At 59.4% G+C, this 15,203-nt stretch overlaps 1 protein-coding gene across 5 annotated transcripts in view; it reads left to right on the forward strand.

The window, feature by feature from the left end:
- The window catches only part of SAMD14 (sterile alpha motif domain containing 14), an 18,333-nt gene extending 3,181 nt beyond the window's left edge, over nucleotides 1-15,152 (forward strand). The window contains exons 2-12 of one of the 5 annotated variants that reach the window (XM_034641373.1): nucleotides 3,408-3,462; nucleotides 4,586-4,800; nucleotides 5,413-5,560; nucleotides 8,817-8,983; nucleotides 9,463-9,751; nucleotides 10,515-10,602; nucleotides 10,696-10,770; nucleotides 10,875-11,034; nucleotides 12,221-12,340; nucleotides 12,425-12,580; nucleotides 13,434-15,152. In XM_034641373.1, the coding sequence (XP_034497264.1) occupies nucleotides 4,627-4,800; nucleotides 5,413-5,560; nucleotides 8,817-8,983; nucleotides 9,463-9,751; nucleotides 10,515-10,602; nucleotides 10,696-10,770; nucleotides 10,875-11,034; nucleotides 12,221-12,340; nucleotides 12,425-12,580; nucleotides 13,434-13,589 (1,533 nt within the window). In that variant the 5' untranslated portion in view covers nucleotides 3,408-3,462; nucleotides 4,586-4,626 and the 3' untranslated portion in view covers nucleotides 13,590-15,152. Of the gene's footprint in view, nucleotides 23-1,604; nucleotides 2,661-3,407; nucleotides 3,463-4,585; nucleotides 4,801-5,412; nucleotides 5,561-8,816; nucleotides 8,984-9,462; nucleotides 9,752-10,514; nucleotides 10,603-10,695; nucleotides 10,771-10,874; nucleotides 11,035-12,220; nucleotides 12,341-12,424; nucleotides 12,581-13,433 lie in introns of those variants that run through there. The other 4 variants (XM_034641375.1, XM_019804334.2, XM_034641374.1 and 1 more) reach the window with 4 other exon arrangements.
- The last annotated feature ends 51 nt before the right edge of the window (nucleotides 15,153-15,203 follow it).

Consider the following 15,203-nt stretch of genomic DNA (forward strand, 5'->3'; position numbering starts at 1 on the left):
CTGAAGATGATTGATGCTGGAGGTGAGGACCCCGACGTGGACGGGGAAGCAGAGCCGGGGTCACCGGGACTCGTGGCGGGACCCTGAGTGAGGTCGGATAGGGCCTTTCTTCCCTATCCTGGGGGGCCGCGCGGAGCTGGGGTGCTGGGCTGCCGGGGGAGGGGGCGGAGATAGGATTTGTGTCCCTAATCCTCTCCCTCCCGGAGAAATTAATTTTAAAAAACTGGTGTGGGGGGAGGGGGAGAGGGCTTAACTCCTTCCTGCCCGGCGTGGAGTTGGACGGCTGGACCGGAGAGAAACTAGCCGCCCGGCCCCAACTGGGAGTGCGGTAGGTGCCCCGGCCTCCGCGGCGCGGGGAGCGCGGTCCCACTCGTCCGTCGCCGCAGCCGGGGCCTAGGGGAGGGGGCGCCGCGTTCTCCAGCTCCCCGCAACCCCCCTGCCCCCAGCCTCCCCTCCCGGCCTTTCCTTCCCGGTCTTTCCCAGTTGCACTTCTGTCTTGGTCTCTTTCTCCTCTTCCCGGGTCCCTTTCCTCTTGCCTGCCCCGCTGGGGCCTGCCCCTCTCCCTACAGCCGCCCCTTCCTCACAGCCCTCCCTGGGTCCTCAGTCCCGGGCCGAGGGAGCCCGGCCTCCACCACTGCTTTCCCCGCCCGCCCCACTCATCTCTTTACTCCTCTTTCCTCCTTCTCTCTGGAGCTCTGTGGACAGTCTCCACCAACCTGTCTGTCCCCGTTCCTACTTCCCACTCCCCTCTGGCGCTTGTGCACCCTTTCTCTTCTCCTTCCCTGGCTCTGGGGAAGCCTCCCTTACTCTCAGAGAAGTCAAGGGTCGTAGGTGCTACTCCTTTGGGAATTGGAAGCTCTGGGAGGAAGGAGTGGCCTGGTAGCCCCGGTACCCAGACTGTGTCCAGAAAGGCAGGTTCATTTCCACCTTGTGGCAGTTCCTGGTTAATTGTGTGCCTATGAGAGAAAGAGAGACCAGAGAGAGAGAGAGAGAGAGAGTGTGTGTGTGTGTGTGTGTGTAGGAGGGTGAAGGGGGGGTGGTTTTCCAAAGCTCAGTTTTGGTGAGAGGGGCCTGGTGACCTCTTGGATGGCCTGCTTCACAGAGGTCCCCATGGAACAGTGTAGGATGGGTCCCCTGTACACACCCCAGGTTGTTAGCGGTTGAAGAGAGGGAAGGAAAGCCATTTGTGCTGAATCAGGATAGGTTAGGCACAGGTGTGAGCTGGAAGGCCCAGCCTACCCCAGAGGACACCCGAAAGAGGACTCTATCCACCAGGGGGTCTTCACCCAGGACTGGGACTTTGACTAAAGAACACATGGGATCTCCATTCTCAGCTAATCTAAGAGAGGAGGCACCACTACTGACCTCAGGGAGCCTCCATTCTGATGGGAGAGACCCTTTTTATCTTCAGAGAGTCCCTAATCTGATGGGGGAATACCCTCCCTTCTCCTCGGGGAGCTCCCATCTGATGCAAGAGAGATATGACCCATTTAGGTAATCAGTGAAGTATGAAAAACCCCTATTTCCCAGGGGTTGGGGAAGGGTGAATTTAGAAATTGTGTGGACAAATGGGAGGAGGGAGTGCTGTCTAGGACAGCTTTCTGGAAGAGGGGGCAGCCAGGTCCCGGTCAGCTGAGGCTTTGTGATTGAATGAGGGAATTTTGCTCCTTCTTAGGGGCAGTCTCCCTTCCAAGATGGCCCTTCAGGCAGGAAGAGAGGTTCTAGAATTTCTTTGGTACTGGCATCCAGAGTTGAAGAATAGCAAGAGAGTTCTTGGAGGGCCCATGCCCCCTTGCCCCTTCTCATATCTCATTTCCTGCTTTCAGCCCCAAGCATCAATGGAGCTTGGGGTGGAGATGGTTTAGAAGCTTCTCCCAGTCCTAGAGAGTATGGCCAGCTTCCCTTCCTCTACCTTTCTCCCTTCTCCCCGCAGGGTCCTCTCCTCAGCGCGCCCTCCAAAACTGCAGGTCATCCCCCAGGATAGGGCTGGAGAGCAGGAGACAGGTGAAGGTTGAATTCCGCCTCTTACCTCCTGCATCTCAGTTTTCCCATCTGTAAAGTGGGGATACTACGAATCTCAAGCCCGCATGGCTCACCGTGAGATGATGTATATGTAATATCAGGAGAGAAATGTTGGAAAAGACTCCAGCAAGCAGGAGGCCGAGCCTTCCCATGCCTGTCAAATGCATGTCTAGGCCAGCGCCCTGCTCTACTCGTGGGCACCTGAGTGTTCGCAGTAATTGGAGATCATGTCCCAGCCCTGCAGTGTGCCCCTGCCGCTGAGCTTCCCTCCGTCCCCTTGTCCAGTATTCCCCTTCCCCTCTAACACCCAGGCCCTGGTTTAAGGCTGCGGGCATCCTGCATCTGCCAGGAAGCCCGCCCAAGCTGTCCCAGTGGCGTGTGTCCCGCTTCCCCACCTGCCTCCCTCCTTTCTTCCCACCAAAAGGCAAAACCAAACCAAACCCCTACCCTTCACACTTCCTGCCGGAACACACTTGCATCACTAGATTTGGCTGTCCACCGCGGTGCTATGAGTACTCCTCACAGCCTTCTGCATCTGTGAGTCTGCCTGGAACTGTGAGAACTGCGGGTTTGTCAAGAACAGGGGCCCTGCTGATGATGCCAGCTTCCTGAACAGCTCGTGTTCAGGATGGCAGGTGGTGAGCACACCAGTGGTGGGGGTGGGGGGCAGGCAGGACTGGGTGATGGACGGGAAGATGGATGGGTGGATAGTATGAACTGATGGGTGCAGAGATGGAAGGGTGGATGGATAGGTAGATGGACGGACGGACGGACGGATGGATGGATGGGTGGATGGATGGATGGGTGGGCAAGTAGATGGATGGCTAAGTAGGTGGGCAGGCAGATGGATGGATGGTTGTATGGAAGGACCTGGATTCTGCTCCTGATTTTGCCATTGGCTTGTTATGTGACCTTGAGCCAGTCATTCTCCCCTCTGTTTCTTTATTTGGAAAATGAGAGGATTGGGTTTAATAATCCCCCAAGATTTCTCCCAGGTTTGCTGTTGGACAGTTTATGATGATCGGACGTTTTGAGGGAATGCTGATGATGGAAAGGCCCAAGGCACTGGAGGGGGGGAGGTTCAGTGAGCATGTGAAAGCACACGGCAAATCAGCCCGGACCCAAACCACGGGACGCAGCCTGTGTCTACACCCCGGATTTGCTTCTGCCCCCTACTCTCCTACTTCTGCCTCCTGCCCCAACTCCCACCGGCTGGGGTATGGTTCAGACGACTTCTTTTCCAAGGGGCTGTAGGAAGAGCTCTAAGGGAAGGTGAGGGGCCAGAAGGCCAGGCGCAGGCGGCCAGTGGCAGGTCTGTGGTCTCCCTTCACCACCCTGAATCTCTTATGTAGTCTCTCTCTCTCCCCGCCCTCCGTTCTCCTCAGCTCTCTTGAGTCATGGCTTCTTCAAAGCTACGAGAACCCGCGGATGAGGTTTTCGGTAAGTTCTATTTGCTCTAACTCTAGCCAAGGCCACCGGCACTGGGGGGATTCCCTCTGGGACATCAGTGTGTGCCTTTGTGTGAGTGTGTGTGTGTGTATTGTGGCCTGGCAGCCTGAGTCTCTGTCTTAATGACAGCCACAACGATGAGGGTCTCCATTTATGAAGTGCTGTCTCATGTCAGGTAGTAGGCTCACACCCCCATCGCACAATGTCACTTACGCCCACGACAATGCCAAGAGGTGAGCCCATTGTACAGACAAGGAGCCGAGAGTACGGAGTGCTGAAGCGACTTGCTTTAAAGATCACGTGGCAGGTTAGGGGCAGAGATAGAAGGGCCTGGAAGTCCGGACTGTGCCGCTATGTACCGTTTCCCAGCCCGGGGGATAGCCATTCCCTCCACATCGCGTGGGAACGGAGCTCGGCCTGCAGGATATGCATGGAAATCAAATGCTTAGAACACAGAGCCCCGGTGCCCCCAGGCCGACCCCCTGTGTACACGCTGGGGTACACGCACACCCCCGCAGGCTTTCTGCTGTGCGGTGTGGGGAAAGCCCACCTGGACAGGGCAGAGCGCCCAGCATGCCCAGGGTGGAAAGGCTTGTTTCCAGCTGGATTTGGGGGAGGAGTCAGGGAGCAAGGAATGGGGAGGACTGTGAGGAGCACGGAGGGGGAGGTGGGGACAGAAGCCATTGCCCGAAGCCTGTAGCCTGCGAGTGGCCCCTGGGACTCTCGCGTTGGTGTGCAGCCTCAAGGGGCTCCTGGCTTCTCTTCGTCTCTGCCTTCCCTCCCCTCCCCTCTTCCCCCTCCCCAGCTCACCCCCTTCTCCCCTGAGTGGCCACATGCCCTGGCAGTGCCAGGGACTGCTGCCTCCCTGCTCCTGGGAACGCTGTTTTCCTGGCCTCCCTGGGGCACATGGAATGGAGGGTTTGCCTGCGGGACTCCTCCAGCCTCCAGCTGCCTCTGGGCCTCTCAGACTCTTGGGTCTCACCATCTGCACCTAGGCCTGGCCAGACAGAAGTGAGCTCCCCCTCTCCCAGGCTTCTGGGCCTCCAGTCCCACCCCCAACTCCAACCCTTCCTGTTTTCCTTCCCCCCCCCCACCTGCTGAGGTGGCTCTGCAGCTGCCTTGCCTGCTTCCTGATACGAAAGGAATTAAATATTCATGACTCCCCACTGCCCAGGGCTGGGGAGAGAAAGACAGAGAGACAGACCCACACAGAGATGGACGGAGGCCAGGGACCCAGGTAGAGCCCGGACCAGAGGGGAGGCAGGCCCCACCTGGCCTCAAAAACACCTCAGCCCCCTGGGAGTTCCTTTGCTCCCTAGACCCTCCAAGGTAAGCGGCCCCACAGTCCTGATGTGGCCCAGAGTCAGAAGGGCCCTTCTCCCTGGCCCCGGGGCAGGGGGGGGGGACTGGGCACCAGCTGAGGGCTGGAGGTGGGGGGGATGTTCGGCAGCTCCCTGCCCCACTGCCCAGAACAACAAGAACGCTAGTCAGGGAGCCAGGAGGCCTGGATGCTCTCCTTAACTCCCTCCGCACCTCTGGCCAAACCTTTCCTCTCCAAGCCTCAGTTTCCCCACCTGTAAAATGAGGGGTTGGACTCACCAGTCGCGCCCATCTCTGCCTCAAAAGAGGTGTAGGGGGCTTGGTCATTACACACTGAGTCTCTGGAGCCAGACTGCCTATCACCCTGGCCCCTCTCTGCAGAGGCCAGGAGCCCTGGGGCAAATTAAGGCTGCCCCGGGCATTCCTGGAGTCGCTCCCTCCTAGGGTTGTGGGGAGTTGAAATGAACTAGTGATTGTGAAGCTAGCGCAGTGAGAGCCCAGTAAGGATTCGCAATTGTTACTCTGTGGTTGGGTCCTCAATCCTTGCCGCTTGCAGATAATGCTTGGAGATGCTGTGTTGTGGGGGGAGCAGGGGACAGAGGGCTCCCTCCCTCCGCTCAGCCGCAGGGCCCGGATACAGCAGAAGCAAAGCAGGGGCAGCAAAGGAGCTGGAGGAGTGGTGTCAAGCCTGGGGTCCCAAATAGCGGTCCTTTGACAGGCTCTCTCCCCTGGCCAAGCCCCCACCGCTGTCCTGGAACACCTGCAGCAGGTGCTGTGGGGGTCCGCCCTCCCCCGCCCCCTGCAGCCAGGCCAGCCCCCTCTCCTTGCAGGCTCCATGGCCCACACCCTCCCTTCTTAGAAGGCTCCTTCTTGTTCTTCCTACAACCTTGGCTCTTTCCTGACACCCAGACAGCCTGGCTGCCTCATCTAAAATAGAGCCCCCAGACCCTGCCTCTTTCTTGCCCTGCACAAATTCCATGGAGCCCCTGCCGTGTGCCAGGCTGTGTGCGAGGCCCCAGGGAGACCGTCACAGGTTAGTGCTGCTCTCGCTGCCGCCGCCACCGGCAGCTCGAGCTCGCTGGGCACGGAGCCACAGGCGTTCCGGGGAAGCACCTTATCTGGGTTACCTTATTTGACGCTCACACAACCCCGGAAGGAAGTACCTCCTCTTACGACCCCCATTTTACCGAGGTCGAAGCCAATCCCTAAAGGTAAGGAACTTGTCCAGTGTCACCCAGTCAGCAAATGGCAGAACTGGATTCAGCCCCAGCCAGCGGCTCTGAACCATGGTCCATACAAGAGCACTCTGCGGAGAGGGGGAAAGGCGGGGGACACAGATGGGGTGAGCTGGGACACCTACCCCCGCCCTGGGGCCTGACTGGAGAGCTGAGGGGCATGGACTTTGTGCTGTTGGCTTTGGAACCCACTCCTCCCCCACACCCCCACCTCAGCCCTGCCTGGGGTTTCAAAGGCAAGCAATTATGGGACACAGTCAGAAATGTGCTTTAGAAAGTTTCTTCTAGTTTGTGGGAAGTGGGGAGGGAGGCAGACAGGAGGCTTAAGGCAGGGAGTGCGGGAGGGCTGGATGCTGAGGCCAGGCTTAGGAGGCAGGGCTTGCGGGCGGGGCTGGTGAAGACCTGAGTAAGGCCCTTAGTCCCGAGGGAGGGAAGAGGCCATGTTCTAGGGCTGTGAGGAAGGCAAATCAACAGAAGTATGTTTTGTTTTAAGCACCTACTATGTGCCAGCATCATTCTGGGTTAGAGTCGTGAACAAAATAGAGGAATGTCTGCCCTCACAGAGACGCCATTCTAACGAGTGGAGACACAGTACACTAAGTAAACTACACAGCGTGCCAGAGAACGACACATGATGTAGGGAAAAACCAGGCTGGGGTTCTGGAGGGAATTGTACATTGAATAGTCAGTAAAGTCCTCCGTGATAGAAAGCATTCGAGCAAGGACCTGAAGGAGGCAAAAGAGACAACCCTGCAGAAATCTGTGGCAAGAGCAGGATCACTCTGGCTGCTGCGGTGTTGAAAATAGACTGTCAGTGGGAAAGGGAGGAAAAGGGAAGACTAGCTGGACGGCTTTTGTAATAACTGAGGCAGGAGGTGATAGTGATCTAGACCAGGGAGGCTGTGTGTCCCTCTCTCCTCTCCCCTCCCCTCCCTTCCCCTTCTCTCCCTTCCCCTCCCCTCCCTTCCTCTCCTCTTCTCCCTCCTTCCCCTGCTCTCTCTCCTCTTCCTCTCTGCGTGGAGGCATGCATGTGCGGCTGTGCACGCACAGACACATAGAAACAGCAATTTTATTGCGGGAAGTGGGACGTACAGGGACGAGCGTAACGCATTCCATCGTGCATTCTTCTACTGTCACTCAACGATCATCAGGTCATGGCCAGCCTCCCACCTCTATTCACTCCTGTTCCTCTGGGTTATTTTGAACCTAATCCAAAACACCATACCATTTCACCATAAATATTTCAGTATGTCTAGGTATATTTCGAAAGTAGCGCTAACAGGACTTGTGGCTAGGTGAGTTTGTAGGGCAGGAGGGAAAGAGTCAAGGGCGACTCCAGCGCTTGGCCTGAGCCGCCGGGGCGACGAGGCTGCCAGTCACAGGTGACATGTATGCTGAAGCTGCCTGTCGGACAGCCAAGGGGAGGGGTCCAGAAGGCAGCTGGACACGTGACCTGCCAGCTGGGGCCGGGGCTGAGGGCGAAGGGGAGCTTAGGGCTGTCTGAATAGGGTGGATGATGGGGCCTTTCATGGGGCTGAAGCGCAAAGGGGAAGCCAGTCTGATGCAAGGTGGGAGGTTCATTTCGATGGATTATTCGAGGAGCTTGGGTGCCTTTGACACAGCAAGTTCCCTGGTGGGTGCTGAGGGCCCCAACCTTGGAATTCAGGGAGGGGTCAGGGCTGAACCAGTAGGTGATAGTGAAGGCAGGCCAGCAAGTGGGGTGGCTTAGGGGGTGTCTGCAGAGCAGGCAAGGCAGGGCTGGCATGAGTGATGGGATGGAGGAACCCCGAGATCATGGGACGGGGGAGTGAAGAAGAAAGGTCTGAGGTCTGGGAAGAAACTCTTCTGCCTGGAGACCCCAAGCTTGGGGACAATGCTAAGTGAAGAATTCCCTTCCCCGGGGGGGGGGGGGGGTGGGGATCGAGTAAGAAGAGAAACTAGGAGCAGTCGGGTTTACCCATGATCCACGGGGCTTGCCTGCTCTGCCTTCATCCGGGACCCAACCCTGCACCACTGACCCCAGGATGGGAGAGGCAGGCCGCATGGGGACTGGGTTTTCCCGGTTCAGTAATGCTGGGTCTGAGTGCAGCCCTGGGCATGGCCCAGCAAGCCAGGGTCCCCGCGCAGCCAGTCTCTGGAGCCACACTAGTCAGGCTCAGAGCCCAGACACTGCTAGCTGGTGGCTGCAGGCGAGAGACTGAACCTCGCTGAGCCTTAGTTGGCTCAGCTATCAACCGGAGAAGGTGCATAATAGCTGTGCCTAGCTCCCTGGGTTGTTTTGAGTCCATAAGGTGCTGTATGAACCTCCTGGCACATAGTAGGTGGTTCGTAAATGCTAGCTCTTATCACCATGATGGGTCTGGTCTGCCCGCAGCCCTCCTCTCCACAAACCTACCCTGCAGGTGCTCTGGAAGGAGTGCCCCCCGCCCCCCGCGCTTCCCTACTTCCCAGCATTGCATAGACCAGCTTCCCAGCCTCCTCTCTCCTAAACGCCCACCCAGACCTTAGACCAGCTTTGTGGTTCCTGCCCTGACCCATCCAAACAGTGCTGTCCTCCTCTGTGCCTGTGGGGTGTCCCACCACACTGCTGTGTTTCCGCATAGATGTGTCTGGCTTTCTCCGAGACTGTGGGGACCCCGTTCTCCATCTCATCTGTATTCCCAGCACCTGGCACTCAGAAACGTTTGTCCAGTGTCTGGGGTGTGAATGCACGTGGCGGCCTGGGGTGGGGGGCCTCTGGGCTTGCTGTCCTCATGTGTCTGGTCTTGGCCCCCTTCACCTGGTTCACAGACCTGGACTTGGCTGTGCCAGAGACCGTCAGACTGGACAGCAGTTTACACAAGGCCCGAGCCCAGCTACTGGCCAAGGGCCGGAGACACCGGCCCTCCCGCTCCAGGCTCCGGGACAGCGCCAGCTCCGCAGAGGACGGTGAAGGCTCCGATGGGCCCGGAGGCAAGGTTGGAACAACACTGCCAATCACGCATACCCCACCCACCCTCTTGCCCCCGGATGATCCCTCCAAACCTTTTTCCAGGGAAACTACACTCCCAGACTTCTGACATAGTGATGCCAACAACGGTTACCTGCATTCACTATGGCTTGCGTGAAACTTTTAAACAAAGTATTACCATTCCCATCTTCACATGGGGAAACTGAGGCTCCAAGAGGTTCAGGAACAAATTCACACAGTTAAGAAGTGAAGGAAGTGGGATTCAACCCCAGCTTACGTGGCTGAAGGCCCCCCGCAGCTCCCACCTCTCACTGCCCAGCCACCCCCACGGCCCCGCGGGCGCGAGGACAACCCTCCCTTCCCCGAGTCCCCCAGCTCCTGGCTCCGGAGCCTCCAGGGTCGCAGTCTGCAGGGTGAGAGCAACGCCCAGCCCCTTGGGGATTCGGGGAGGAGGGTTGGCAGTGAGCGGCCGCCCCCCTCCCCCAGGTGACCGACGGCTGCGGGAGCCCCCTGCACCGGCTGCGCTCGCCTCTGCACTCGGGCCCGGGGTCCCCTGCGGGGGGCTCTTTCTGCCTGGAGCCTCCGGGGTTACGACGCAGCCTAGACGAAGACGAACCTCCGCCCTCGCCGCTCACACGCTACCGTCCCCTGCACAACGCCGCCTCGCACGAGGGCCTGGCCGCCGCGTCCTGCTCGCCGCCGCGCTCGGCGCCCTCCTCGGACAGCTCGCCCAGCTTCGTGCGCCGCCACCCGCGCGCGGAGCCCCACAGCGAGGGTGAGCGGCGGGCGGCGCCCTCTGCTGGCAAGCGCTGGGACTGCAGCGGCCCGTGCCCGTCCGCCGGCCGCCCCACCCCCCAAGCGGGAGGGCTGGACCAAGTGGGGCAGGGCAGCTGGGGGTGGGGGGCGGAGGACACACCGAGGCTCCCTCCATCACTTACTGAGCGCCTACAACGTGCCAGACACTGTTGGGCACTGGGACACACAAGTAAGGAAACAGGCAGCCTTTGCCCTCACGAGGCCTGCAGTTTTGGGGAGAAACAATCTAATCATTCCTTACAGTTTAAGGGAGAAGTGATCAAATCATCCCTTAATTAAATGTATAGTTACAAGTTGTAATAAGTGTTCTGTGAGAAACGTGCAGCGTTGTGGTGGGGAGGGGGACATAGCGGAGTGAAAGGACATGGGAGGAGCCTTCTGTAAGTCTTCTCTGAGAAAGTGACACACGAGCCAAGATGGGAAGGCTGGTTGGAAGTCAGTCAGTATAAAATGAACAGGGAATAGTCGCGGTCCCTCCTTTTTCATGGTTTGCATAAGGCTTTCATAAATATCCCATGAAATAAGCAGGTGTTCTTGTGGGTCACGTGTTATCCCCATATTTGAGATGAAGGAAGTTCAGAGAGGTAGACTGAGTGGTCCAAAGTCACACAGCCAGTGAAGGGCACCAGAGCCAACTTGCCTGCTTCTAAGTCGAAAGTGGCAGCTGAAGGAGGCGGGCAAGCTACCACAAGGGCTATTTCCTTCCTTGTCTTCCCCAAAAGATGACAGCCGGGATGCCAGCCCACCTGAGCCCGCCAGCCCCACCATCGGCCTGGATAAGAAGACTCGCCGAAAGTTCCTGGACCTGGGGTGAGTGGAGAAGGGGCCAGAAGCAGAGGCCTGGAGCTTTGGGGTGCGGGGTAGCACTGTGGGGTAGCCACTCCCCCCTGCCCTCCCTCACAGGGTCACCTTACGCCGAGCGTCCACTAGCAAGAGCCGGAAGGACAAGGGCAGCAACCGTTTGTCCATGGGCAGCAGGTAAGCGGTCCGCACTGCGCCTCAGCCAAGGCTTTGCCCGTGGTTCCCTGGGGGCCTGGCCGTCCCTGTGGTGCCCACGCCCATGCTGGGTGCTCTCTCTCCAGGGAGTCAGTGGAGGGGTCCGGCAGGTCAGGGGGCTCCCCGTTCCTGCCCTTTTCCTGGTTCACAGACAGCGGCAAGGGCTCGGCGTCCTCTGGCAGCACCACCTCGCCCGCCTGCTCCCCTAAACACGAGGGCTTCAGCCCTAAGAAGTCAGCTTCTCAGGTGAGTCCGCGGCCTCCCTGCCCCTGCACTGGGCCCAGACTCAGGTGACATGGGGAGATGGTACTTCCCCCGGCTCAGGCTGGGATCCAGGCATTCCTGGGGTCCGTTTGTCTATCCATGGAGCCATTCAGTGATTCATTAGTTCACCCGTTCCCTGAGTTCATTCATTCGCTTGTTCACTCATTCATATCCTGAGTAGTTCCTCCATTAAGTCATTCACCACGTGCAGCACATGAAAGGTAGGCTTCCCCTGTTACCCTCCCAGCCCGAGGCCTCCTCCGCGCCTGCTGACTCCGCCTGGCTCCCCTGTCTCAGTCACTGGGCCGCCTGTGTGGTGGGCTGAGGCTTGGAGGAAGGCAGGATGAAGGGGGCCCAAACTAGCCAGCGCTCGGGAAGCTCGTGACCCTGTGGGAGAAGTGGGGGACAAAAGTGGCCACGCGGGACTGCGTCTGCTCATGCCACACTCTACGCTATACAAGGCTCCAAGTGCCACCTTTGCTTTCCTTTCACGAACCACAGGCACGTTTACCCCAGTTGTACAGATGAATGAAGGGAGGCCCAGAGAGAAGGGTCTTGCCACGTGGGCTCGTTGCCGGGTTCTGTGGTCGTTCCTTAGGTGCTCCTGGGGCAGAGGAGATCAGAAAGCTGTGAATTCAGGGGAGAGAGAGTTCCGTCTGGCTTGGGACTTCCTTCTTTCCTCTCTCCCTGCACACACTCCCTCCATCTCTTCCTTCCCCCGTGCTGGGCCCTGGGATAGCATGGTGAACAGCCAGCCCGGGCCTCATAGAGCTTCTGATCTCTACCCGGGCACTTACAAGCCGGAGTGCTAGAGGCTATGATGGGGAGGCACAGAGGGAGAACCCCTGACCTAGCCTGGGGGAATCCTGGTCGGCTCCCTGCGGGCAGGGACACCTAGTCTGAGACCTCCGCCATTCCAGCTAACTATTCTGCCTCACTTCTAGCCCCCTGACCCCCTTCGGGCCTTACATCCTGAGGCCTCCCATGAGTCCGTGCGTCCTCTGTGCCCGCCCAGCCCCTGGTTCATGCACGCATAGGAAGCACTGAGCTACTCCTGGTGCCCAGTAGCCAGCTTCAGCTCCATCCAAATGAGAGCCGTGGCTTGGGGGGACTTCGCTGGGCTTGGGGGTGAGCTCTTTCCTCAGCGGCATGCACCCCTCCTCTCTAGGAATCCACCCTGAGTGATGACTCCACACCCCCTAGCAGCAGCCCCAAGATCCCAAGTGGTCCCCGGCAGGAGACCAAGTGCTCCTACCCCTACCACACACTGTCCCAGTCTTCGGATGAGGTAAGCAAGCCCTGACCTCTGAGTGTGGGGCGTGCAGGCCACAGGCCATGTCTTCCCACTCACGGTCCTTGCTCTCTACCCCAGTTCCTGGATGAACCCCTCCCCACTGTCCACCACTGGACCAGCCAGCAGGTGGGCCAGTGGCTGCACAGCCTGAACCTGGAGCAGTATGCCGCCGAGTTCGCCGCGCGGCAGGTGGACGGGCCCCAGCTCCTGCAGCTGGACGGAAGCAAACTGAAGGTGGGCAGAGGAGGAGAGCCGGGACCCAGCCAGAGCCCAAGGCAGCTTTCCAGATTGGGGTCCCCCCACCCTAATCTTTCATTGCCTCTAAGGCCACTGCCCTGACCTCTGACCTCTGATCTCTGGGCAAGGTCCTTGGCCTGATCTTTGCACTCTAACATGAGTCCCCCGTCTGCCTCAAAACTCGAGCCCAGTCCTTCAGTTTGACCTTCAAGCCCCAGCCCAAGTCTCCAGGTTAACATTGACCTCTAGGACCTTCGTACCACCTGACTCTTGATTCTGAGTCTCCTGCTGTCCGAAGAAATCAGGCCTCTCCCTGATCACCTTGCCTGATTCTGTCTTCGAGGATGCTGGTAGTCAGGGGAGGTCAGGGGGGTCTCGGATCTCTATGCTGGGAGGTTTCTGGCCTGTTCCCTACCCTCCACTACATTGCTTAGGCAAGCGGTGTTGAGGACAGGCCCCAGGAAGTCTCTGGATGGGGAGGGGCCTCAGCCACTGACTAGCAGTGTGACCTTGGGCAAGTCACTCCCTATCTGTGGGCCTGGAGGGGGGTGGATCGTGCCAAAGCTGAACTTCTGAGTGGAGGAATGGGAGCCGAGGACTGGCAGGGGTAGGGGCAGGGGGCAAAAGGTCTGGTAGCCTCCATCAGCATCTTTCCCAAAGGCTCCCCTTTAGAATTCTTGCCCCGAGTGTTCTGCTCCGCGGGTCAGTCTGGGAGGTGGAGGTCACACTTCAGCGAGGACTCTCTGAGCTCCAGGCAGACTACCCCGGGGGCACAGAGAAGCTGGGGCTGGGGTTGGCCGGGGCCGAGTGATGCTGGGGCTCCTTCCCTCACCCGTGAATTCCTCCCCAGAGCCTGGGGCTCAGCAACTCGCATGACCGGACGCTGGTGAAGCGGAAGGTGAAGGAGCTGGCCGCCGCCGCTGAGAAGGAGCGCAAGGCCCAGGAGAAGGCCGCACGGCAGCGTGAGAAGCTCCGGCGCAGGGAGCAGGAGGCCAAGAAGAGCTAGGGGCAGGCGGGGGGCAGGCACTGGCACCCAGGCGCTGGTGGCCGCCGGGCTCGGTGGGCGCAGGCCTCAGCGGGGAGGCGGGGCCTGGGCGCCAAGCTTGGGCTGGCCGGGCCCCACACTCTCAGGGGGTACATGCCCTCTCTCACCCTGTCACTGTCTGGACCCAGATCCCCCAGAAAGGGAGACCCCGGGAGAGGGCCCAGTGATAAATCCAGTTTTAAGGACTTGTTTGGCACAGAGTTCCTAGGGGAGCTGGCAGGACATGGGCAGAGGACAGAGAGGCCGGGGCTGAAGCAAGTCTGGGCACCCTGAGGCACCCGGGTCAGTCTGACCCTCTGCCCTCAGGCCGTGGCGGTGCTGGCCAGCAGTGAGCTAGGACGCCTGCCAGCCTGCCTGCCTGCCCGCTAGAGGCTCTGAGATGGGGCCCTGGTCCCAGGGCTTAGGTAGGAAGCATCGCAGCAGGGGCAGGTGATAGAGTGGCTCCTCTCCAGCTCTCCGAGGTGGTTATGTGCTGGGAGAGCGCTCTTCTGCTCCCAGGGGAGGCTGGCAGGCACTGCAGCAACCTGCACTCAGGGTAGACTCCCAGTCTGCACTCAACGGAAGAGCGGCGAGAGCGGCACGGTTACCCCGATTTTTGCCAGGAGCAGGGAGGGTCGATGATAACATCCTTCCCCTTCCCTGTCCTGTGGGTTCCAATGGTGAGATGGCATCCATACAGGCCTGCCCCTCCCGGGGCCCACTCAGGGCCTGGTCTTTGACCTGCTCTCTAGCACAAGGCCCACTTCTCTTGTTCCCTCAGAGGACAGCTCAGCCCTCTCTGGGGACAGAGCAAACTTGGGAGCTGGGGGGAAGGGGACAGAGGACACTCCCACCCATGCCTAGGTGGCACTGAACGGGTGAATCCTCACCCCAGCCAAGTAGAGAGGCAAAATCTGGGAGTTTCCCTGGAATCTTCTGGAAGGGTTCATCAGCCTTCCCCCATCTGCTCTGGTCCCTGTTGGAGCCTCAGTGGGTTCCAGAACCGGCACAGTTGTGCCAGCTCTGGTCCCCTGCACCACAAGGAAGGGTGGGGCCAGGCCCCTGGGTAGGGGTGGGATCTATCCCAGCAGCCCGGGGATGACATCTATCCTTGTAAGGAGGGAGCGTTCAGGTACAGCACTGGCCGGCAGCTTCTAGAGGATTGGCCAGTGACCAGTGGGGCTGGGGGCCCTCTGATTAGAAGTCCCGGTCCACCTCCACCTGCCTACAGTGGCGGACAGGACCCAACCCATGCCAACTCCCCTCATTCTTGCTCAGAGGCTGTGGCTTCAGGGCCACCCCTGCTCTGGCCACGGTCTGGTCCCGGGGACTCAGCCCTTTACTCCTCTCTGCTGTCTGTGCGGGGAGAGGAGCTTCAGAGGAAACAGATATGGGGGCACCAATACTGTCGGGGCCTGTTGGAGGGGCTGGTGGGGAGGGTGGAAGGCACCCAGGCCTTTGAAACTATCAGGAGCTATATGGGCGCCCTCCTGCATGTGAAGGGGGGGTGGTACTCAATTTATTTCAATAAACACTTACGATGTGCCAGTGACCTCTGTCTGCCCCCGCTGGGAGGCCGGGCTGGGACAGGAGGCA

This window comes from Ailuropoda melanoleuca, chromosome 13 (assembly GCF_002007445.2).
Source record: "Ailuropoda melanoleuca isolate Jingjing chromosome 13, ASM200744v2, whole genome shotgun sequence".
In the NCBI taxonomy this organism is placed as follows: Eukaryota; Metazoa; Chordata; class Mammalia; order Carnivora; family Ursidae; genus Ailuropoda; species Ailuropoda melanoleuca.